The sequence below is a fragment of the Centroberyx affinis genome, unplaced genomic scaffold, assembly GCF_046629955.1.
Source record: "Centroberyx affinis isolate AG114_WGS23_722 - 3 ecotype Tasmania unplaced genomic scaffold, CSIRO-AGI_Caff_v1 ptg002079l_1, whole genome shotgun sequence".
Classification (NCBI taxonomy): domain Eukaryota; kingdom Metazoa; phylum Chordata; class Actinopteri; order Beryciformes; family Berycidae; genus Centroberyx; species Centroberyx affinis.
Window position 1 is genome coordinate 126,867 of NW_027280407.1, and position 25,478 is coordinate 152,344.

The following is a 25,478-nucleotide window of genomic DNA, read 5'->3' on the forward strand; positions in this document are numbered from 1 at the left end:
AACATTGACACGAGGGGGAGGCGGGGCCCTTGCGTAATTTGCGGGGCCCTACGCAACTTGTGTAGTGAGCGTATAGGGCCGTCCGGCTCTGCACATTGATGACACTGACGCGACCTGTGCGTGCAGTTGACATCATCAGCATGGTAGCATTTTAGCTTAGCTCCCATCTCCAAAAAGCTGCATTTTGTGAAAACGGAAGACTTTATGGAAACTTTGATGGTGCCGTGTACGTGATATAAAACCCAAACACACTCAATGTAAGTTTGCCACCAAGGAGCAGGCGTTTGGAAGGCGTAGCTAAATGAAGTTCTTGTTAATGGTGAGTTTGATACTTCTCTTTGGGGCTAGTCCTGGTGTAGAAGTGGAGGTGACCAGTCAGCATAGTGTACAGTACCACACCCAGCTGCCACAATGTGAATAGCAGATTCACTCCAGCCAGGGGTGGAGCAGCAGGTCCTCCAGGGTGGGACGGTCTTCAGGACACTTGGCCAGACACCACTGCAACAAATCATGGCAATCTGGAGAGAAAAACAAAAGTCAAAGATTAAGGGGGCGGCCACACTGCTCCATCAGAACATGTGAATATGGACATAGTGGGCGTTAAAAGTAATACAGTATAAATTCAATAAAAAAGGTGTGTGTGTGTGCATGTGTTTTACTTTGGGACAGCCAGTCGTTGGTAGCTGGGTTGCATTGGAGGATATGGGTCCTGGTGTAGAAGGGGAGGTGACCATTCAGCAAAGTGAATAGCACCACACCCAACTGCCACACCGTGAATGGACCTGCCATGTAGGAATGATGTTCATACCACTCTGGAGGAAAGTACAAGCGGGTACCTAGAATAGAGAGAGAGATGGAGGGAAAGAGGTTGCAGAGGTTGTTCTCCTTGAAAGCAATTATTTCAGAGATTGTCAAACAAGCGAAGAGCAGGAATAACAGCCAGGCATACCGCAGCACGTGGTGTAAGGTCCCTCCTCCAGGGTGCAACCACAGCCGAAGTCAATGACCCGGAAACGATGGATATCACACACAGTTTCAACTAGAATGTTCTCTAGTTTGACATCGCGGTGCAAGACCCCTTTGGCATGGATCTCTATAAATGCAGCCACGAGCTGCCTCAGTATGATCTGAGATAGAGGGAAGGATAGAGAGAATGATAAAGAGAAACAGGGGAGGGAGTGGGTTGAACACCAGAGAGGGTAAATTACAGCAAAGAGTGCAGACAAGTCTGTCACGCATAGCTAGAGTTTCAGGAACTCCCCCCCGCTCTCTGCAACAAAGCAACAACATACTTGCATACTGAACCATGGTTCAGACCAAAGAAAACTAACTGTAGGTGTGATCGCACCCTAAAATTCTCAATTAAAACCAGGACTAATTAAATTCTTTTAGGTGGGTTAGCATCTCTTAAGCCAGGGTGACCCACCCCAGCTGGGGAAACTCTGCTCTGCGGGACTGCTAACATGCCCTGGACTGCTCCTCAGGGGAACACCACACACACAGCCGTCCAGACATCCATCCACCCGCCTACCTTAGCCTCGTGCTCCTCCAGGACACCCCCGCTGTCCTCGAGATATTTCCTGAGGTCCATGCAGGGGGAGGGTCTCTCCAGAACCAGAATCAGCTCCTGTTCCAGATCATACCAGTCCATCAGGGCAATGGCTGCGGTTTGGCCAATTGATCCTGGTGCTGGTGCTAGCTTCAACAGCAGGACCACCTCCAGGGGAAGCTCACACACCTTCCCATTCTTAATCTAAAAAAACATATACACAACAAATACAGAGTGCAATGGGGTGGATGAGAAAGAGAAGGAGATTAGCCTGTGCGAGCTGATAAAAGCAATAACAATGAAACCTTTATGTAAACAAATAATTATACAGTACTCTTATGTTTCCACATCCTATCCAAGCTGCTCTTGTTTGGTTCTATAAATTCGAATGAGTTTAAGAAGAGTAAGTAACAGGAATGTTTGGGGTTTTGTATATGCACTCAAGACACTGAGGTCCTTCACATATAAGCAGCTTTAAGACTGACTGAGGATGAGTATACATATGTTATTCTCATGCACAATATAAGAGTCAGCAATGTAGGAAAGTCAAAGAAATGTTCAACGTTTAAAAACAAAGAACAAACTCACTCACCACGTTTGTGCGGAACACCTTTTCCCTGGGAATGTGTTTTATAGCCACCTACAGGACAGAAAAACAAATGCTTTAGCTCAGCACTTACAGAGGATATAGTGAACGGTAAATTGTGTGTGTGTGTAAGACTTACAGGGAAATAGTCATTCTTGCGGTAGCCGCAATGGACGGATCCAAAGCCTCCCTGACCCAGTGGCTGCAGCTCCTTGTACTTGGCTTCAAAATCAGCTATTACACACAGACACACACACACACACACACACACACACACACACACACACACATACATACATATACAGTACATGTTTTACTATACTTGTGAGGAACATCCATTAATTAATTCCCTAATCCCAAACCACTACATGCCTTACCTTAACCCTCCCTATCTTTAACCTATAATCCTAGTTCTAACCCCAATCCTAAACTCAAAGGCCAAAGTAACACCGTAACACCTATCTATGGGCTGACCTCTGCTGTTAGTGCTGTGATGGGAATCAACTTCCGCTTTTACCCGCTGCCCCAGTTGTGCACTAGGGCTTTGGGTGCTTCTCCTCTTCTTCTTCGTTCCCTCTCGGCTCTCCTCAGTGCCGGCCTTCCTCTTGTTCCTCCTCTTCCTGGCATCCTCTGTCTGGAGGTTGCAGGGCTCAGTGTGCCTCTTGGCTCCTGCTACACTGGCATGGTTGCCTACAAGTGAGACAAAAAGCCATGGGGCCATTACCCTGCAGGTGGTGAATTGTTGTAGAGGTGTACGACATGGCCTTTCTATCAGGTCAAGACACAGGCCCCAGATTACAAATACCTTATCAGGCTGAGAGAAACAGCAAAACCACAGGAATCAGAGCTATAACTTGAGGGACTAACCTGAAATTAGTGCCCCCCCTACCTGATAAATCATATGGATTAACATTTATGAGGGACAGCAGGTTTTTGCTAGGATTTCATACTCACCAAGATCTCTCCTACAGGTGAAAGCAGGTAGAGACTGTGCAGGTCTACTGAACATGTTGTGGTTCAGGAGTGTTAAAATTGTAAAATATGGTCTTAATGTCAGTTGAATGCAAAGCTTGTATATTTGTCTGTTTGTCGCAGTGTTGTCGCTGGAATGTGGCAACCTGAACTGAACTGGACTGTCTTGGATTCTGTGGTCACCTATGACATCATAGAGCTGACAGAATGTCCACTAACTGTTCCTTATCAATCCATAAAATAAAAACTTTAAAAATAAACAATACAATAACATACTTCAAGATGAAAAATAATCTACAACCTATATGTTTCATCATTCTATTTCATTTTATCTATTTAATTGTGTGTGTGTGTGTGTGTGTGTGTGTGTCTCTGTGTGTGTAACCCTTAATAAAAACCCATGATAAATAGTGAATTTATCATAATTTTACATTAGTTTATGATCATTATTATTATATTATATATATTATTATTGATAACTATCAAACGATTATCTTGTATTTTAACAGTTTACTAAGGGTTAGTAAATGCTATAAATAATATTAGTTGATCATTAATTCATGTAATAAAAAAAAAGTTAATCGTTTATATATAAGAGATGATAACAATGGCTGTTTTAGGATTTTTTGGGTTTTTTTTATGATTCATGATTCATGAATGTATCCCATATGAAATGAATAGACCTAATTCTATTGCAGGCACCCAAATAGTTCATCTTTTAAAGACCACTTATTAACCATTTGATGGGGGACAAAATAGTGTTTCTATTGATATTCGCTTTTGAGAAATAAAGTCACCAGTGGTTGTCAATCTAGTGACTTTTTCGGGGCAAAATGTTCTTGTGATAAAGGTGTTTCACACGCTTCTGCCTCTCCAAACAGGGAAAACAAATGCTGATTAGGAATAGGACATTCATGTAAAAATCTCTGATGCTGAAGATGCTGGGTGTGTCGAAGCACTGGTCGTTTGCACTCAATAAATTAAGCATATAAGTGAAACAGTGTGATACAGTACTTCCTTCTCATAAACTCTTATTTACAAAAATTTTCATGTGACTTCCATGAAGCATTTGGCAGCAAATCGGTACGGCTGATACTGATACACGTACATTTGCGCCTTTGCTTGTCTAATCCAAGGAGGCTGTAGCACTTCCCATACAGTGTAATCCCTCTTTTAGCTAGGAGCAGGTAGAGAATAGGAGTCTCTCTCAACTTCCTGCTTTACATGTTTTTTTTTAATGTGAACAACCAAAATAAAGTTCATTCATTCATTCATTCATAAATAAACGTGGTAATTTGTATGCAAATTAGTACATGACCTCATCTACCGACTAATAGCGACGGCTTCAACAGCCAGTAGCTACTTTCCATGAAGATGTGGCAACACGGCACCTTACCTAAAGAAAAATCTCTAAGCTGCTAACTAGCTGCTAACTACTAGTCTAACTAACTCTAACATGAACTACTCAAATTTATCCATGAGTAGCTTAGTTAACATTAGCCAAAAAGCCATCAATCCAGCCAGTGTTTGTGTTAGCTTGTTTGTTGTTTAGCTAGTACCATTGCTAGCTATTTGAAGAGCTAAAAGCAAAAGAAACATCAATGTGGTAACATTATTAAATAATGGATATGGACATTTTCAGTTTTGTTTTGATCATGGATTTGCATAAATTTTAAAATCTTTTTAGAATGCTCAAGTCAGTAAAACAACAAGTACAGATCCTGTACAGGCCCACGGTGCACGTGTTGAATGCCACTAACGTCACTTCAATACCACAAGGCACAACGTTACCTCAGGGCAGCAGAAGACGTGGATGTCTGTAAATCGGTGGGTAAATCAGCAGAGAGTGGGGCTGACTGTGTGAGTCAATGTGGCATTTATCAGTGTCTGGGACTGAATGTGGCATTTAGCCCATAGGCGAGAGGCCAACTCTTAGTCAAAGACGCCCTCTAGAGGCCATCTAAGTGACTTCTAAAGAAGTGACAGATGGTTGTCTGACTGCCTGACCTGAACTTGGCTTCTGATGCCCTTGGCTGCTCCGTGGGGAAAAAAATGCTCTTCTCCCTAGATTAGGGGTACTAAAACTTTTTTATTCAAGTTCCACATGCGAATTTTACACAAGTTCAATGGTCCGGAACAATGCCAGTAAAACACAACAATATAAATCAATGTCTATAACTTAAACATAACTTAAAGTATGCACATTCAATAGTACAGTATGGTGGCTTGAACCAGTGGGAGTAATGTCACTGTTTGCCTGTAACCAATGCTTTGAACCTGGGCACAAAAGGTGTGATTGCCAGGCGGACGCAGTGACTCAAGTGTTTATTGGTCAAACTGCTGCGGTAGGAGTTTTTCACAATGTTCATTGTGGTAAAAAAATCCAGACTCACATCGATATGTGAAATAGCAATAACGTGACAATTCTTTGTCATAGCGTTGTGTGATTGGACCAGAGTGAACGCATCCACAGAAACTGATGACAGGCGCGCGGCACACACAAACACACACACAAGCAGCTCTGTGAAACTGCGTGTCACACATGCGCTCACGAATGCGCACACAAGTAAATATATGCACGATCAATCACACAACATGTCGGACACAAGAAAATATAATCCTACAGTAACTAATGTCCGGACCTCGGTCCAGAGTTTGAGAAGCCCTCCCTGGAGTTACCACTTACTGAATGTCCAAGGATGTTTCTGTCAGGCCTCTTGTGTGTCATGTCCTCCATGTGTGTCACGAGCAGTGGAAATTGTGGGTCTTGCAGAGACAGACACAACAGAATGGTGCCTTTGGGGACAGCTCGGGACTGGCAGTCCTCTTCAGTTCCTGTTTCCTTATTGAAGTCGGTCCAGGGGCAAGAATGGGATAAGGAGATTTTCATTTACCATCAGTCTTTGGTTGCTCAGCTTACTCACCATGGGATCCTTCCATCAAAAAACATTTATGCAGCCACGTTCCTTATTTATTAAAACCTTTATTAATATCAAAAATAGAAAGGGATAAAATGAATAAAAGCTGTTCAACGTTATATCAAAAGTGGTAAAAAGAAGAAATAAAAGAATAAGAGCTATGCAACAATTAACAATAAAATACAACACTGCAGGATTGCCCCAAATATATGTAGTGATTGTGTCGTCAAGTTCCTGCATCGATATTTCAATAAGACAGACAGGGGAGTGCTGGAGAGGTATCTGGGCGGGTCTGTTTTTTCCTCCTCTATGGCCGGTTGCAGTGATGGGTTCGTTTCAGATCTGTGAAAATAGTTTTCCCAAAATGGCAATTCTTTCATCTAGTGTCATCAGGCCAGAGAGTTGGTGGGTGTTTATCGTTTGTGTATTTGGGTAGTCTGTAGCACATTTTAATGGTGAAATTTTGGACAACCTGGGGTCTCATTTATAAAACAGTGCGTAGGATCCATACCAAAAGTGTACGTGCGCACAAAAGCCGAAAATGGCATGCGCCCAAAAAAAAAGAAAATAAAAAAATCCAGACTTATAAAACCGTGCATACGCACACCTGCAGGCAATTTTCCCCTTATAATTCATAATCCAACTTGAAATGTTGCGCACATGCACAAGCCTCATACTCCGCCCCTTAACTCCCACAATTAACCATAGATGGTCAATGAAACGCCCTGAATGAATACTGATGTGTATGTAAATATGTTTGTCATTCCATTCGCCCATGTAAGAAAATGGCAAAGCCGGAGCCAGGCGGAAAAGATACATTTCCCTGGTGGCCTGAGTTTGGGCGTCACCAACCAGAAACAGTTTGTTGAGAGGCAAAATGTCACAGCAGCAGTTAATGCTGCCAGCTCCGAGAGCCAGACCCTTTATGAAACTAAAAAATAAATTGTCCAATATAAAAGGTTGACGCCAAGAAGCGCATTGGACTGTTGGACTGTCAGCACGACCGGCGGGGCGAGGAGATACTGGAGCTCTCTCCTCTTGAACGTTACACCTCGATGACGGGGGCATTGTGCCAGAAACAGTGTGTCACGGCCGGCTCAAAAACCATGACAAATAACGGGAGGTCACACAAGAAGTTAAAGCAATCAACTAATAATTTATTGGGAACAACCAAGAATATCAAAATGCTATGGGGTGTGATAGTCAGTGAGTCAGTGGTGTTGGCATGAATGGTAAAATAGTGAGTGAAGTGTTGTATGCTAAAGGAAAACAAAGACAGGAATGGGGAGCGTGGAGAGTAGGGAACAGCGTTTCCCCTCTCTCTCCCATCATGGAACCAGTGAGGTGCGCTCTTATAGGACTGGGAACACCGGGCTCAAACAGTGGTCTAATGTAAGACTGATATACCAGTACAGCGATTTCAGGATTCGCTCTGCCTACAGAGCACTTTCAGATGATTTAGGCTATGTTCAGACTGCAGGCAAAAGTGGCCCAAATCTGATTTTTTGCAATGCGACCTCAGTCTGAACAGTCATATCGGAATTCATGCGACTTTTATGTCACTCTAGATCGACATTCATCACAATTCTGCGCTGGCGGGAGTCACTCGGTGAATACAAACATGGAAGACAGCTGCTATGGAGGTAGTCAGTGGAGGGACAGTGAGGTGTTAGACCTCATAAGTATTTGGGGTGACACTTCTGTACAAGCAAAACTTGAGGGGTCGTATCGTAACCGGTCTGTGTTTAAAAGCATATCGAAACAAATGGCCGAACGGGGCCACAGAAGAACGTGGCTGCAGTGTCAGAGCAAAATCAAGAGCCTTAAAGCCAAGTTTAAAGAAGCTAAAGACTCGCTGGGTAAAAGTGAGAGATAAGAGTAACTTTTTTTTCAATCTATTTTGGCTCCAACACTGCGGCGACACCCAATGGGACACCACACATATGTGGCACTTTTTATGGGTTCCTGCCTGGGAAGTGCGTGTAAACAAATGTTTTGATATTCAATTTAATTCAATTCAACTTTTTTGTAACATTAACAGTGCAAACAATGCATATCACGCATACCACCATATGTACATCTTGACGCCACATCTTGTGCGACTTTCAACAATGGGTAGTCAGTCAGTTAGCTCATTCTTCTAGGCAGGTCCACTGGGCTGCTGGAGGTTGATGCTCCCACTCTCACTGCAGTCTCTCTCCGGGTTAAAAAAGCACCACCATTTGCTGCGGGAGTTGTAGATTGCGGTCTAGCAGCCTGTATATAAGTCCTTCATGCCACATTTTATCGAATGCCTTTTCAAAGAATACTGCAATCATGATCTCTTTCTTACTGAAACCCCGCTGAACGTCTTCTGCCAGCCTTAGGATGTCGTCGGTTGTACTTCTTGCCTTTCTAAAATCCTGCCTGGTGGACCCCCAGAACTCCTATGGCATCAAAGTGGCAGTGTCAGCCAGCAATCTTTCCAGAAGTTTACCAAGGTTACTCAGGAGGCTAATAGGCCAACTACAGGCCTATAGGCAGGTGAGGATCTTTGTGTGTCTTACACCTGCTTATGCCTTTCTGCACAAGGCTACTTTCAGAAAGGCAATGTGAGGTGGGGCCCACTTCAAATAAATAATATGACAGGAACAAAACAAAAGCAAAAGAACACCCCGTGAGCCTTGGGTGCAAGGCTTAGGGGGTGTTTGCTTTTGTTTTGAACTAGGAAGTGGCAAACACTACAAACAACAAACAAAAAGAATGTTCAGTCCGCCCTTACAAGACGACCTCCCAATTCTTTTCATCCTAGGGCCATGAAAGGCCTGGGTGGACTAAAAAACAACAAAAAACAGAACAAACAAATCACAGTCAGCAAGAGCAGTGATATGACCCTCCTGCAATCACTGCACAACACAATCACTTCACACTAAATACATTGAACATTCATATTCTTCCGTCCCTAGATTTAAAAACAATTACTTTATTTAGCATCGGCTAAAAAGTATATACCAACACAATAAATAAAAATAGGTTACTACAGAAACTGATGTGTCGGCTTGCAGTCTCCCACACGCTTAGGTCTACTTCCGACAGCCGAAAGCCACACTAAAATGCTGCAGTACCGCACTGAAATGCACAGAGAATTGCACGCAGTCAAAAACACAATCCACCCAAACTCCACTTCAATTGCACTTAAAACCTAAAAACATTTTTAATCCCTTACCCCCATCGAACCAACACTCATCCTCGAGGACAAGACAAACTTCTCTCAGTCCTCCAACCTGAAAGACAACAAAAACAAGGACACACCTACCCTGCTATATATATATATACAGTCCCCCATCAGCAATCGAGACAGGTGAGTGAGGTAAGCCACAGGTACCACCTGCACCTATGTGGTTTGTGGACCATAGACACCAAGGCTGATTTCCAGGGCTTTGGAAAATAACGAGCATGGAGACAAAGGGTATAGAGGTCTGCAAGTATGGCCAGAAACTCTGGTGATACCTCTTTGATCAGTCTATTGTCCACTGTATCTTCACCATGGGCTTTCACTTTGAGCTTCTTAAAATGCTGCTGGAGTTCAGTTATCATGACCACTTTAATTAGAGGATCATTGATTTCTATATTTTCTAGGGGTAGATGGGTAGGTAGAAAAACCTGGCGCTCTACTATTTCCTTCCACTCTGGATCGAACAAGGGGTCATCTGGACATGAATGTACATTTTGTGGGTGCTCTTTTAAAATGTGCTTTTTCTATTTCTTCCTCAACTATTTGGCCATTATGTCTCAAAACAGTAATTCTTGAGTTGTTTTTCTTTCCATTAAGCTGATTGATTTTCTGCCAAAATGTTTTGGGATTTGGGTCATTATTTAAATCTGTATAAAACCTGTTCCATGTTTTTTCTCGTTCCCTTGTAATTGCTTTCCGTATTTCTGTTTGTAATTGGTTTACTTTTTGTTTGATCTCAGGAGACCTTGTTTTCAGAAATTCTCTTCTTAGTCTTCTGTTTTTTTAAATAAGCCATATCAGAGAAAGGGGGAGGTTCTTTGGGCCTTTAGGATCTCCCCTAAGGCTTAATGAGCTTTCCCTGGCTGTGAGGAGTATCTGTCCGAGCAAGACAGCTCTTTGGTCGATGGCAGAAGGCTTGAATACTTGCCAGTTTGCTGATTTATAATCATATCTTGTTTGTCTTTTAGCAGACTGGACTTCAAAACTGAGTGAAGAGTATTGGTAGAAGATCACTGCCAATGTAACCGCAGACAGAAAACATGGTTACTGTTCCAGCGAATGCTGGGGTGCAGAGGCAAAGATCTAAAATGTCCACCTAGTTGTGCATAGTGGAATAATGTGTTGGCTCATCGTTGTTTAGAAGAACTAGGTCAGTCTGCTCGAGGATAGTATTTAGTACAGTACCCGACTGTTTTCTGCTTTTAATATTGAAAGCTGAGTGTTTGCCGTTGAAATCTCCTATTATGATTACTTTCTTCTCCTGTAGGAGAATCTCTTGGAAAAGATGGGGGAAGGAATTAAAGTAGATTGACATCTAGAGTATGCTGGAGTTAGGAGAGAGCTTGACTCTTGCAGTTATAAATTCATTACTTTGGGCTTGTTCTGTGTTTATTGAGATGAAAGTTTCATTGTGTGTAACTGATGAGCAGGGCAACTCCTCCACCTTCCCCCTGAGGCCTGTCTCTTCTTAGAATATCATAGCCTGGGAGGGAGAAGTCTATGTGTGGGGAGAGAGACGTATCATTTATTGAAGCTGCTTGAACATCCATTTTCTGTAGAATATGTAGGAGCTCTTCTTTGTTTGATCTGATTCCCCTTATATTGATATGCAAAATATTAAATTGATCCATATTATTGTTCTTATTTAGAAAGGCCATTTACTTAAGATGTTTCGAGGCATTTCCAGATGCCTTTGTATTGTTTTTTATCCTGGCACAGACTCTTAAGATCATTTTGGAGATCAGTGCATTGCACCAGGGGTCTGGAGGTTTTCTGACCAGGGTGGAGCTGAGAAAGAGACTGAGCCTGGGAGGATCATATCATGGATAGGTAGGTAGGTTGAAACCCTGGCAATTAAAGCACTGTTTTATATTTGTTGTAGAGTGAGCTTTGTCCACACAGGAAGAGGGCCATGAAGAATCCTTTGCTGATAAGTTTAGTGGAGTCTTCTGAGTTGGATAGATGGAGTATGATGAAGTTGGTAGGCTGTCTTTTTGGATTGTAAAACCTTGATGATTCAGTTCCTCTTTGATCTGATCAATGGTGATATTAGGTGATGGCCCTTTAATAACAACTTGTTTGGTTGTTTGACATGAGTCTGTTCCGCCATGACGGTTTGCCAACTTTATATTGAGTTTGGTGCTTTTGAAAGCATCCTCTGGCCACGGAGCCAGGAGCCGACTCATTGAGTTGAATCTCTTGAGAAAACCAGAAGCCCTCCTCTCTGCAGATTGACCATCGTTTGGATGTTGATTGATGGTTTGCACCATATAATTTTCTTTGCAATTTCTTTTTCATTTTTGAAGACTGCTCTGTTGATGTTGTCTATGATTATTGGTGGCGGTGAGTATTGGTGGAGGGACCTTTCTTCTTCCTCTACTGTTGCAATCGGCACTGCCAGTCTTCTGAGGCTTGTCATGCCGTGCATTATTAGCACAAGATTAGCACAATAAAATAATGATTGAGCAAGGATGTTTCTCTCAGGCCTCTTGTGTGTCATGTCCTCCCATGAGCAGTGGAAATGCTGGGTCTTGCAAGAACTTGCTAGTCTTAAATAGTGGATGCACTCAAATCAGCCAATCTCCGCCTCCATTATTAGCACAAGTTTCAACGATCCCAACAATGGCTAGAAAACGACCCCAGTGATTGCACTGGATGAATAGACGACCATCACATCAAATTCATGCAGACCACTGACATTTGATGAGGGGTCATTCACACTCCCATATAGGTTTCCTGATGCACAACATTGCCACCTGTTGGCCAGCAGAACAGTTGTTTTTCTACAGGTGATTCAAAGCAGTTCTGTGGAGAAGAGTTACCATTCAATAGCTACCCCAACAAAAGCACTTTCTGCTAAAGATATTTGGAAATGCCTCTGGTAAGGTGGCTATCATGGCATATCTATCACCAGGTCTGATTTTGTGTTCAAGTGTATGTAGTCTTTCAATACAGAATCATACCCCAACTTCATAGCACTTTCTGTGATATGGTAAGAGAGTGGCTAAAGTTGAAGTGTAACTCTCACTGATTTGTGTTTCTACAAAATAGTGAGAGCATATCAATTCTTCAATTGGTTGTGTGGTATGGCGCCATCAAAGGACTCACCACAACCAAGACAACCCCAAAGAGAAGCACTTATGAACACAAGAATCATCAATGCCTCCATGTGAAGTGATCCGAGTGTGTTTCCAACAAAACTGACGTCTGGGTAGCAGCCTGGTTAGTTGCATCAGTCATGTAAAACTACCCCAACAAGTAGCACTTGCTGAATTCAAAGGCCAAGTCAATGCTCAAGTTAGGGTAATAATGATGACATAAGTTTGCTAAAGGTGAAGTGCAACTCTCGCTGGGTTGTGTTTCTAACAGGTAGATGCCAGGATGTCACTTCTTCAAACAGTTGTGTGTTATTGCTCCCACAGAGGCCTCGCCACAACCAAGACAACCCCAAAGAGAAGCACTTATGAAGACGAGAATCATCAATGCCTCCATTTGAAGTGATCCGAGTGTGTTTCCAACAAAACTGAACTCCGTGCAGCAGGCTGGTAAGTTGCATCAGTCAAATAAAACTACCCCAACAAGTAGCACTTACCGAATTCAAAGGTCAAGTCATTGCTCAAGTTAGGGTAATAATGATGACATTACAAGTTGAAAAAATGCTCTTCTCCCTAGAGTAACCACTTACTGAATGTCCAAGGATGTTTCTCTCAGGCCTCTTGTGTGTCATGTCCTCCCATGAGCAGTGGAAATGCTGGGTCTTGCAAGAACTTGCTAGTCTTAAATAGTGGATGCACTCAAATCAGCCAATCTCCGCCTCCATTATTAGCACAAGTTTCAACGATCCCAACAATGGCTAGAAAACGACCCCAGTGATTGCACTGGATGAATAGACGACCATCACATCAAATTCATGCAGACCACTGACATTTGATGAGGGGTCATTCACACTCCCATATAGGTTTCCTGATGCACAACATTGCCACCTGTTGGCCAGCAGAACAGTTGTTTTTTCTACAGGTGATTCAAAGCAGTTCTGTGGAGAAGAGTTACCATTCAATAGCTACCCCAACAAAAGCACTTTCTGCTAAAGATATTTGGAAATGCCTCTGGTAAGGTGGCTATCATGGCATATCTATCACCAGGTCTGATTTTGTGTTCAAGTGTATGTAGTCTTTCAATACAGAATCATACCCCAACTTCATAGCACTTTCTGTGATATGGTAAGAGAGTGGCTAAAGTTGAAGTGTAACTCTCACTGATTTGTGTTTCTACAAAATAGTGAGAGCATATCAATTCTTCAATTGGTTGTGTGGTATGGCGCCATCAAAGGACTCACCACAACCAAGACAACCCCAAAGAGAAGCACTTATGAACACAAGAATCATCAATGCCTCCATGTGAAGTGATCCGAGTGTGTTTCCAACAAAACTGACGTCTGGGTAGCAGCCTGGTTAGTTGCATCAGTCATGTAAAACTACCCCAACAAGTAGCACTTGCTGAATTCAAAGGCCAAGTCAATGCTCAAGTTAGGGTAATAATGATGACATAAGTTTGCTAAAGGTGAAGTGCAACTCTCGCTGGGTTGTGTTTCTAACAGGTAGATGCCAGGATGTCACTTCTTCAATCAGTTGTGTGTTATTGCTCCCACAGAGGCCTCGCCACAACCAAGACAACCCCAAAGAGAAGCACTTATGAAGACGAGAATCATCAATGCCTCCATTTGAAGTGATCCGAGTGTGTTTCCAACAAAACTGAACTCCGTGCAGCAGGCTGGTAAGTTGCATCAGTCAAATAAAACTACCCCAACAAGTAGCACTTACCGAATTCAAAGGTCAAGTCATTGCTCAAGTTAGGGTAATAATGATGACATTACAAGTTGAAAAAATGCTCTTCTCCCTAGAGTAACCACTTACTGAATGTCCAAGGATGTTTCTCTCAGGCCTCTTGTGTGTCATGTCCTCCCATGAGCAGTGGAAATGCTGGGTCTTGCAAGAACTTGCTAGGCTTAAATAGTGGATGCACTCAAATCAGCCAATCTCCGCCTCCATTATTAGCACAAGTTTCAACGATCCCAACAATGGCTAGAAAACGACCCCAGTGATTGCACTGGATGAATAGACGACCATCACATCAAATTCATGCAGACCACTGACATTTGATGAGGGGTCATTCACACTCCCATATAGGTTTCCTGATGCACAACATTGCCACCTGTTGGCCAGCAGAACAGTTGTTTTTTCTACAGGTGATTCAAAGCAGTTCTGTGGAGAAGAGTTACCATTCAATAGCTACCCCAACAAAAGCACTTTCTGCTAAAGATATTTGGAAATGCCTCTGGTAAGGTGGCTATCATGGCATATCTATCACCAGGTCTGATTTTGTGTTCAAGTGTATGTAGTCTTTCAATACAGAATCATACCCCAACTTCATAGCACTTTCTGTGATATGGTAAGAGAGTGGCTAAAGTTGAAGTGTAACTCTCACTGATTTGTGTTTCTACAAAATAGTGAGAGCATATCAATTCTTCAATTGGTTGTGTGGTATGGCGCCATCAAAGGACTCACCACAACCAAGACAACCCCAAAGAGAAGCACTTATGAACACAAGAATCATCAATGCCTCCATGTGAAGTGATCCGAGTGTGTTTCCAACAAAACTGACGTCTGGGTAGCAGCCTGGTTAGTTGCATCAGTCATGTAAAACTACCCCAACAAGTAGCACTTGCTGAATTCAAAGGCCAAGTCAATGCTCAAGTTAGGGTAATAATGATGACATAAGTTTGCTAAAGGTGAAGTGCAACTCTCGCTGGGTTGTGTTTCTAACAGGTAGATGCCAGGATGTCACTTCTTCAATCAGTTGTGTGTTATTGCTCCCACAGAGGCCTCGCCACAACCAAGACAACCCCAAAGAGAAGCACTTATGAAGACGAGAATCATCAATGCCTCCATTTGAAGTGATCCGAGTGTGTTTCCAACAAAACTGAACTCCGTGCAGCAGGCTGGTAAGTTGCATCAGTCAAATAAAACTACCCCAACAAGTAGCACTTACCGAATTCAAAGGTCAAGTCATTGCTCAAGTTAGGGTAATAATGATGACATTACAAGTTGAAAAAATGCTCTTCTCCCTAGAGTAACCACTTACTGAATGTCCAAGGATGTTTCTCTCAGGCCTCTTGTGTGTCATGTCCTCCCATGAGCAGTGGAAATGCTGGGTCTTGCAAGAACTTGCTAGGCTTAAATAGTGGATGCACTCAAATCAGCCAATCTCCGCCTCCATTATTAGCACAAGTTTCAACGATCCCAACAATGGCTAGAAAACGACCCCAGTGATTGCACTGGATGAATAGACGACCATCACATCAAATTCATGCAGACCACTGACATTTGATGAGGGGTCATTCACACTCCCATATAGGTTTCCTGATGCACAACATTGCCACCTGTTGGCCAGCAGAACAGTTGTTTTTTCTACAGGTGATTCAAAGCAGTTCTGTGGAGAAGAGTTACCATTCAATAGCTACCCCAACAAAAGCACTTTCTGCTAAAGATATTTGGAAATGCCTCTGGTAAGGTGGCTATCATGGCATATCTATCACCAGGTCTGATTTTGTGTTCAAGTGTATGTAGTCTTTCAATACAGAATCATACCCCAACTTCATAGCACTTTCTGTGATATGGTAAGAGAGTGGCTAAAGTTGAAGTGTAACTCTCACTGATTTGTGTTTCTACAAAATAGTGAGAGCATATCAATTCTTCAATTGGTTGTGTGGTATGGCGCCATCAAAGGACTCACCACAACCAAGACAACCCCAAAGAGAAGCACTTATGAACACAAGAATCATCAATGCCTCCATGTGAAGTGATCCGAGTGTGTTTCCAACAAAACTGACGTCTGGGTAGCAGCCTGGTTAGTTGCATCAGTCATGTAAAACTACCCCAACAAGTAGCACTTGCTGAATTCAAAGGCCAAGTCAATGCTCAAGTTAGGGTAATAATGATGACATAAGTTTGCTAAAGGTGAAGTGCAACTCTCGCTGGGTTGTGTTTCTAACAGGTAGATGCCAGGATGTCACTTCTTCAATCAGTTGTGTGTTATTGCTCCCACAGAGGCCTCGCCACAACCAAGACAACCCCAAAGAGAAGCACTTATGAAGACGAGAATCATCAATGCCTCCATTTGAAGTGATCCGAGTGTGTTTCCAACAAAACTGAACTCCGTGCAGCAGGCTGGTAAGTTGCATCAGTCAAATAAAACTACCCCAACAAGTAGCACTTACCGAATTCAAAGGTCAAGTCATTGCTCAAGTTAGGGTAATAATGATGACATTACAAGTTGAAAAAATGCTCTTCTCCCTAGAGTAACCACTTACTGAATGTCCAAGGATGTTTCTCTCAGGCCTCTTGTGTGTCATGTCCTCCCATGAGCAGTGGAAATGCTGGGTCTTGCAAGAACTTGCTAGGCTTAAATAGTGGATGCACTCAAATCAGCCAATCTCCGCCTCCATTATTAGCACAAGTTTCAACGATCCCAACAATGGCTAGAAAACGACCCCAGTGATTGCACTGGATGAATAGACGACCATCACATCAAATTCATGCAGACCACTGACATTTGATGAGGGGTCATTCACACTCCCATATAGGTTTCCTGATGCACAACATTGCCACCTGTTGGCCAGCAGAACAGTTGTTTTTTCTACAGGTGATTCAAAGCAGTTCTGTGGAGAAGAGTTACCATTCAATAGCTACCCCAACAAAAGCACTTTCTGCTAAAGATATTTGGAAATGCCTCTGGTAAGGTGGCTATCATGGCATATCTATCACCAGGTCTGATTTTGTGTTCAAGTGTATGTAGTCTTTCAATACAGAATCATACCCCAACTTCATAGCACTTTCTGTGATATGGTAAGAGAGTGGCTAAAGTTGAAGTGTAACTCTCACTGATTTGTGTTTCTACAAAATAGTGAGAGCATATCAATTCTTCAATTGGTTGTGTGGTATGGCGCCATCAAAGGACTCACCACAACCAAGACAACCCCAAAGAGAAGCACTTATGAACACAAGAATCATCAATGCCTCCATGTGAAGTGATCCGAGTGTGTTTCCAACAAAACTGACGTCTGGGTAGCAGCCTGGTTAGTTGCATCAGTCATGTAAAGCTACCCCAACAAGTAGCACTTGCTGAATTCAAAGGCCAAGTCAATGCTCAAGTTAGGGTAATAATGATGACATAAGTTTGCTAAAGGTGAAGTGCAACTCTCGCTGGGTTGTGTTTCTAACAGGTAGATGCCAGGATGTCACTTCTTCAAACAGTTGTGTGTTATTGCTCCCACAGAGGCCTCGCCACAACCAAGACAACCCCAAAGAGAAGCACTTATGAAGACGAGAATCATCAATGCCTCCATTTGAAGTGATCCGAGTGTGTTTCCAACAAAACTGAACTCCGTGCAGCAGGCTGGTAAGTTGCATCAGTCAAATAAAACTACCCCAACAAGTAGCACTTACCGAATTCAAAGGTCAAGTCATTGCTCAAGTTAGGGTAATAATGATGACATTACAAGTTGAAAAAATGCTCTTCTCCCTAGAGTAACCACTTACTGAATGTCCAAGGATGTTTCTCTCAGGCCTCTTGTGTGTCATGTCCTCCCATGAGCAGTGGAAATGCTGGGTCTTGCAAGAACTTGCTAGTCTTAAATAGTGGATGCACTCAAATCAGCCAATCTCCGCCTCCATTATTAGCACAAGTTTCAACGATCCCAACAATGGCTAGAAAACGACCCCAGTGATTGCACTGGATGAATAGACGACCATCACATCAAATTCATGCAGACCACTGACATTTGATGAGGGGTCATTCACACTCCCATATAGGTTTCCTGATGCACAACATTGCCACCTGTTGGCCAGCAGAACAGTTGTTTTTTCTACAGGTGATTCAAAGCAGTTCTGTGGAGAAGAGTTACCATTCAATAGCTACCCCAACAAAAGCACTTTCTGCTAAAGATATTTGGAAATGCCTCTGGTAAGGTGGCTATCATGGCATATCTATCACCAGGTCTGATTTTGTGTTCAAGTGTATGTAGTCTTTCAATACAGAATCATACCCCAACTTCATAGCACTTTCTGTGATATGGTAAGAGAGTGGCTAAAGTTGAAGTGTAACTCTCACTGATTTGTGTTTCTACAAAATAGTGAGAGCATATCAATTCTTCAATTGGTTGTGTGGTATGGCGCCATCAAAGGACTCACCACAACCAAGACAACCCCAAAGAGAAGCACTTATGAACACAAGAATCATCAATGCCTCCATGTGAAGTGATCCGAGTGTGTTTCCAACAAAACTGACGTCTGGGTAGCAGCCTGGTTAGTTGCATCAGTCATGTAAAACTACCCCAACAAGTAGCACTTGCTGAATTCAAAGGCCAAGTCAATGCTCAAGTTAGGGTAATAATGATGACATAAGTTTGCTAAAGGTGAAGTGCAACTCTCGCTGGGTTGTGTTTCTAACAGGTAGATGCCAGGATGTCACTTCTTCAAACAGTTGTGTGTTATTGCTCCCACAGAGGCCTCGCCACAACCAAGACAACCCCAAAGAGAAGCACTTATGAAGACGAGAATCATCAATGCCTCCATTTGAAGTGATCCGAGTGTGTTTCCAACAAAACTGAACTCCGTGCAGCAGGCTGGTAAGTTGCATCAGTCAAATAAAACTACCCCAACAAGTAGCACTTACCGAATTCAAAGGTCAAGTCATTGCTCAAGTTAGGGTAATAATGATGACATTACAAGTTGAAAAAATGCTCTTCTCCCTAGAGTAACCACTTACTGAATGTCCAAGGATGTTTCTCTCAGGCCTCTTGTGTGTCATGTCCTCCCATGAGCAGTGGAAATGCTGGGTCTTGCAAGAACTTGCTAGGCTTAAATAGTGGATGCACTCAAATCAGCCAATCTCCGCCTCCATTATTAGCACAAGTTTCAACGATCCCAACAATGGCTAGAAAACGACCCCAGTGATTGCACTGGATGAATAGACGACCATCACATCAAATTCATGCAGACCACTGACATTTGATGAGGGGTCATTCACACTCCCATATAGGTTTCCTGATGCACAACATTGCCACCTGTTGGCCAGCAGAACAGTTGTTTTTCTACAGGTGATTCAAAGCAGTTCTGTGGAGAAGAGTTACCATTCAATAGCTACCCCAACAAAAGCACTTTCTGCTAAAGATATTTGGAAATGCCTCTGGTAAGGTGGCTATCATGGCATATCTATCACCAGGTCTGATTTTGTGTTCAAGTGTATGTAGTCTTTCAATACAGAATCATACCCCAACTTCATAGCACTTTCTGTGATATGGTAAGAGAGTGGCTAAAGTTGAAGTGTAACTCTCACTGATTTGTGTTTCTACAAAATAGTGAGAGCATATCAATTCTTCAATTGGTTGTGTGGTATGGCGCCATCAAAGGACTCACCACAACCAAGACAACCCCAAAGAGAAGCACTTATGAACACAAGAATCATCAATGCCTCCATGTGAAGTGATCCGAGTGTGTTTCCAACAAAACTGACGTCTGGGTAGCAGCCTGGTTAGTTGCATCAGTCATGTAAAACTACCCCAACAAGTAGCACTTGCTGAATTCAAAGGCCAAGTCAATGCTCAAGTTAGGGTAATAATGATGACATAAGTTTGCTAAAGGTGAAGTGCAACTCTCGCTGGGTTGTGTTTCTAACAGGTAGATGCCAGGATGTCACTTCAGTTGTGTGTTATTGCTCCCACAGAGGCCTCGCCACAACCAAGACAACCCCAAAGAGAAGCACTTATGAAGACGAGAATCATCAATGCCTCCATTTGAAGTGATCCGAGTGTGTTTCCAACAAAACTGAACTCCGTGCAGCAGGCTGGTAAGTTGCATCAGTCAAATAAAACTACCCCAACAAGTAGCACTTACCGAATTCAAAGGTCAAGTCATTGCTCAAGTTAGGGTAATAATGATGACATTACAAGTTGAAAAAATGCTCTTCTCCCTAGAGTAACCACTTACTGAATGTCCAAGGATGTTTCTCTCAGGCCTCTTGTGTGTCATGTCCTCCCATGAGCAGTGGAAATGCTGGGTCTTGCAAGAACTTGCTAGTCTTAAATAGTGGATGCACTCAAATCAGCCAATCTCCGCCTCCATTATTAGCACAAGTTTCAACGATCCCAACAATGGCTAGAAAACGACCCCAGTGATTGCACTGGATGAATAGACGACCATCACATCAAATTCATGCAGACCACTGACATTTGATGAGGGGTCATTCACACTCCCATATAGGTTTCCTGATGCACAACATTGCCACCTGTTGGCCAGCAGAACAGTTGTTTTTTCTACAGGTGATTCAAAGCAGTTCTGTGGAGAAGAGTTACCATTCAATAGCTACCCCAACAAAAGCACTTTCTGCTAAAGATATTTGGAAATGCCTCTGGTAAGGTGGCTATCATGGCATATCTATCACCAGGTCTGATTTTGTGTTCAAGTGTATGTAGTCTTTCAATACAGAATCATACCCCAACTTCATAGCACTTTCTGTGATATGGTAAGAGAGTGGCTAAAGTTGAAGTGTAACTCTCACTGATTTGTGTTTCTACAAAATAGTGAGAGCATATCAATTCTTCAATTGGTTGTGTGGTATGGCGCCATCAAAGGACTCACCACAACCAAGACAACCCCAAAGAGAAGCACTTATGAACACAAGAATCATCAATGCCTCCATGTGAAGTGATCCGAGTGTGTTTCCAACAAAACTGACGTCTGGGTAGCAGCCTGGTTAGTTGCATCAGTCATGTAAAACTACCCCAACAAGTAGCACTTGCTGAATTCAAAGGCCAAGTCAATGCTCAAGTTAGGGTAATAATGATGACATAAGTTTGCTAAAGGTGAAGTGCAACTCTCGCTGGGTTGTGTTTCTAACAGGTAGATGCCAGGATGTCACTTCAGTTGTGTGTTATTGCTCCCACAGAGGCCTCGCCACAACCAAGACAACCCCAAAGAGAAGCACTTATGAAGACGAGAATCATCAATGCCTCCATTTGAAGTGATCCGAGTGTGTTTCCAACAAAACTGAACTCTGTGCAGCAGGCTGGTAAGTTGCATCAGTCAAATAAAACTACCCCAACAAGTAGCACTTACCGAATTCAAAGGTCAAGTCATTGCTCAAGTCAGGGTAATAATGATGACATTACAAGTTGAAAAAATGCTCTTCTCCCTAGAGTAACCACTTACTGAATGTCCAAGGATGTTTCTCTCAGGCCTCTTGTGTGTCATGTCCTCCCATGAGCAGTGGAAATGCTGGGTCTTGCAAGAACTTGCTAGTCTTAAATAGTGGATGCACTCAAATCAGCCAATCTCCGCCTCCATTATTAGCACAAGTTTCAACGATCCCAACAATGGCTAGAAAACGACCCCAGTGATTGCACTGGATGAATAGACGACCATCACATCAAATTCATGCAGACCACTGACATTTGATGAGGGGTCATTCACACTCCCATATAGGTTTCCTGATGCACAACATTGCCACCTGTTGGCCAGCAGAACAGTTGTTTTTTCTACAGGTGATTCAAAGCAGTTCTGTGGAGAAGAGTTACCATTCAATAGCTACCCCAACAAAAGCACTTTCTGCTAAATATATTTGGAAATGCCTCTGGTAAGGTGGCTATCATGGCATATCTATCACCAGGTCTGATTTTGTGTTCAAGTGTATGTAGTCTTTCAATACAGAATCATACCCCAACTTCATAGCACTTTCTGTGATATGGTAAGAGAGTGGCTAAAGTTGAAGTGTAACTCTCACTGATTTGTGTTTCTACAAAATAGTGAGAGCATATCAATTCTTCAATTGGTTGTGTGGTATGGCGCCATCAAAGGACTCACCACAACCAAGACAACCCCAAAGAGAAGCACTTATGAACACAAGAATCATCAATGCCTCCATGTGAAGTGATCCGAGTGTGTTTCCAACAAAACTGACGTCTGGGTAGCAGCCTGGTTAGTTGCATCAGTCATGTAAAACTACCCCAACAAGTAGCACTTGCTGAATTCAAAGGCCAAGTCAATGCTCAAGTTAGGGTAATAATGATGACATAAGTTTGCTAAAGGTGAAGTGCAACTCTCGCTGGGTTGTGTTTCTAACAGGTAGATGCCAGGATGTCACTTCTTCAATCAGTTGTGTGTTATTGCTCCCACAGAGGCCTCGCCACAACCAAGACAACCCCAAAGAGAAGCACTTATGAAGACGAGAATCATCAATGCCTCCATTTGAAGTGATCCGAGTGTGTTTCCAACAAAACTGAACTCCGTGCAGCAGGCTGGTAAGTTGCATCAGTCAAATAAAACTACCCCAACAAGTAGCACTTACCGAATTCAAAGGTCAAGTCATTGCTCAAGTTAGGGTAATAATGATGACATTACAAGTTGAAAAAATGCTCTTCTCCCTAGAGTAACCACTTACTGAATGTCCAAGGATGTTTCTCTCAGGCCTCTTGTGTGTCATGTCCTCCCATGAGCAGTGGAAATGCTGGGTCTTGCAAGAACTTGCTAGTCTTAAATAGTGGATGCACTCAAATCAGCCAATCTCCGCCTCCATTATTAGCACAAGTTTCAACGATCCCAACAATGGCTAGAAAACGACCCCAGTGATTGCACTGGATGAATAGACGACCATCACATCAAATTCATGCAGACCACTGACATTTGATGAGGGGTCATTCACACTCCCATATAGGTTTCCTGATGCACAACATTGCCACCTGTTGGCCAGCAGAACAGTTGTTTTTTCTACAGGTGATTCAAAGCAGTTCTGTGGAGAAGAGTTACCATTCAATAGCTACCCCAACAAAAGCACTTTCTGCTAAAGATATTTGGAAATGCCTCTGGTAAGGTGGCTATCATGGCATATCTATCACCAGGTCTGATTTTGTGTTCAAGTGTATGTAGTCTTTCAATACAGAATCATACCCCAACTTCATAGCACTTTCTGTGATATGGTAAGAGAGTGGCTAAAGTTGAAGTGTAACTCTCACTGATTTGTGTTTCTACAAAATAGTGAGAGCATATCAATTCTTCAATTGGTTGTGTGGTATGGCGCCATCAAAGGACTCACCACAACCAAGACAACCCCAAAGAGAAGCACTTATGAACACAAGAATCATCAATGCCTCCATGTGAAGTGATCCGAGTGTGTTTCCAACAAAACTGACGTCTGGGTAGCAGCCTGGTTAGTTGCATCAGTCATGTAAAACTACCCCAACAAGTAGCACTTGCTGAATTCAAAGGCCAAGTCAATGCTCAAGTTAGGGTAATAATGATGACATAAGTTTGCTAAAGGTGAAGTGCAACTCTCGCTGGGTTGTGTTTCTAACAGGTAGATGCCAGGATGTCACTTCAGTTGTGTGTTATTGCTCCCACAGAGGCCTCGCCACAACCAAGACAACCCCAAAGAGAAGCACTTATGAAGACGAGAATCATCAATGCCTCCATTTGAAGTGATCCGAGTGTGTTTCCAACAAAACTGAACTCTGTGCAGCAGGCTGGTAAGTTGCATCAGTCAAATAAAACTACCCCAACAAGTAGCACTTACCGAATTCAAAGGTCAAGTCATTGCTCAAGTTAGGGTAATAATGATGACATTACAAGTTGAAAAAATGCTCTTCTCCCTAGAGTAACCACTTACTGAATGTCCAAGGATGTTTCTCTCAGGCGTCTTGTGTGTCATGTCCTCCCATGAGCAGTGGAAATGCTGGGTCTTGCAAGAACTTGCTAGTCTTAAATAGTGGATGCACTCAAATCAGCCAATCTCCGCCTCCATTATTAGCACAAGTTTCAACGATCCCAACAATGGCTAGAAAACGACCCCAGTGATTGCACTGGATGAATAGACGACCATCACATCAAATTCATGCAGACCACTGACATTTGATGAGGGGTCATTCACACTCCCATATAGGTTTCCTGATGCACAACATTGCCACCTGTTGGCCAGCAGAACAGTTGTTTTTTCTACAGGTGATTCAAAGCAGTTCTGTGGAGAAGAGTTACCATTCAATAGCTACCCCAACAAAAGCACTTTCTGCTAAATATATTTGGAAATGCCTCTGGTAAGGTGGCTATCATGGCATATCTATCACCAGGTCTGATTTTGTGTTCAAGTGTATGTAGTCTTTCAATACAGAATCATACCCCAACTTCATAGCACTTTCTGTGATATGGTAAGAGAGTGGCTAAAGTTGAAGTGTAACTCTCACTGATTTGTGTTTCTACAAAATAGTGAGAGCATATCAATTCTTCAATTGGTTGTGTGGTATGGCGCCATCAAAGGACTCACCACAACCAAGACAACCCCAAAGAGAAGCACTTATGAACACAAGAATCATCAATGCCTCCATGTGAAGTGATCCGAGTGTGTTTCCAACAAAACTGACGTCTGGGTAGCAGCCTGGTTAGTTGCATCAGTCATGTAAAACTACCCCAACAAGTAGCACTTGCTGAATTCAAAGGCCAAGTCAATGCTCAAGTTAGGGTAATAATGATGACATAAGTTTGCTAAAGGTGAAGTGCAACTCTCGCTGGGTTGTGTTTCTAACAGGTAGATGCCAGGATGTCACTTCTTCAATCAGTTGTGTGTTATTGCTCCCACAGAGGCCTCGCCACAACCAAGACAACCCCAAAGAGAAGCACTTATGAAGACGAGAATCATCAATGCCTCCATTTGAAGTGATCCGAGTGTGTTTCCAACAAAACTGAACTCCGTGCAGCAGGCTGGTAAGTTGCATCAGTCAAATAAAACTACCCCAACAAGTAGCACTTACCGAATTCAAAGGTCAAGTCATTGCTCAAGTTAGGGTAATAATGATGACATTACAAGTTGAAAAAATGCTCTTCTCCCTAGAGTAACCACTTACTGAATGTCCAAGGATGTTTCTCTCAGGCCTCTTGTGTGTCATGTCCTCCCATGAGCAGTGGAAATGCTGGGTCTTGCAAGAACTTGCTAGGCTTAAATAGTGGATGCACTCAAATCAGCCAATCTCCGCCTCCATTATTAGCACAAGTTTCAACGATCCCAACAATGGCTAGAAAACGACCCCAGTGATTGCACTGGATGAATAGACGACCATCACATCAAATTCATGCAGACCACTGACATTTGATGAGGGGTCATTCACACTCCCATATAGGTTTCCTGATGCACAACATTGCC

General features: G+C 42.8%; 1 protein-coding gene across 1 annotated transcript; it reads right to left on the reverse strand.

The window, feature by feature from the left end:
* Positions 1-426: 426 nt before the first annotated feature.
* LOC139654377 (serine/threonine-protein kinase pim-2-like) lies at positions 427-3,144 on the reverse strand. Its single transcript, XM_071531427.1, has 8 exons — positions 3,090-3,144; positions 2,653-2,825; positions 2,275-2,352; positions 2,142-2,189; positions 1,532-1,753; positions 950-1,127; positions 660-836; positions 427-518 (listed from the first exon to the last, which is right to left on the reverse strand). Exons 1-8 carry the CDS (start codon positions 3,142-3,144, stop codon positions 427-429), a joined length of 1,023 nt encoding a protein of 340 aa, XP_071387528.1.
* Between the last annotated feature and the right edge of the window lie 22,334 nt (positions 3,145-25,478).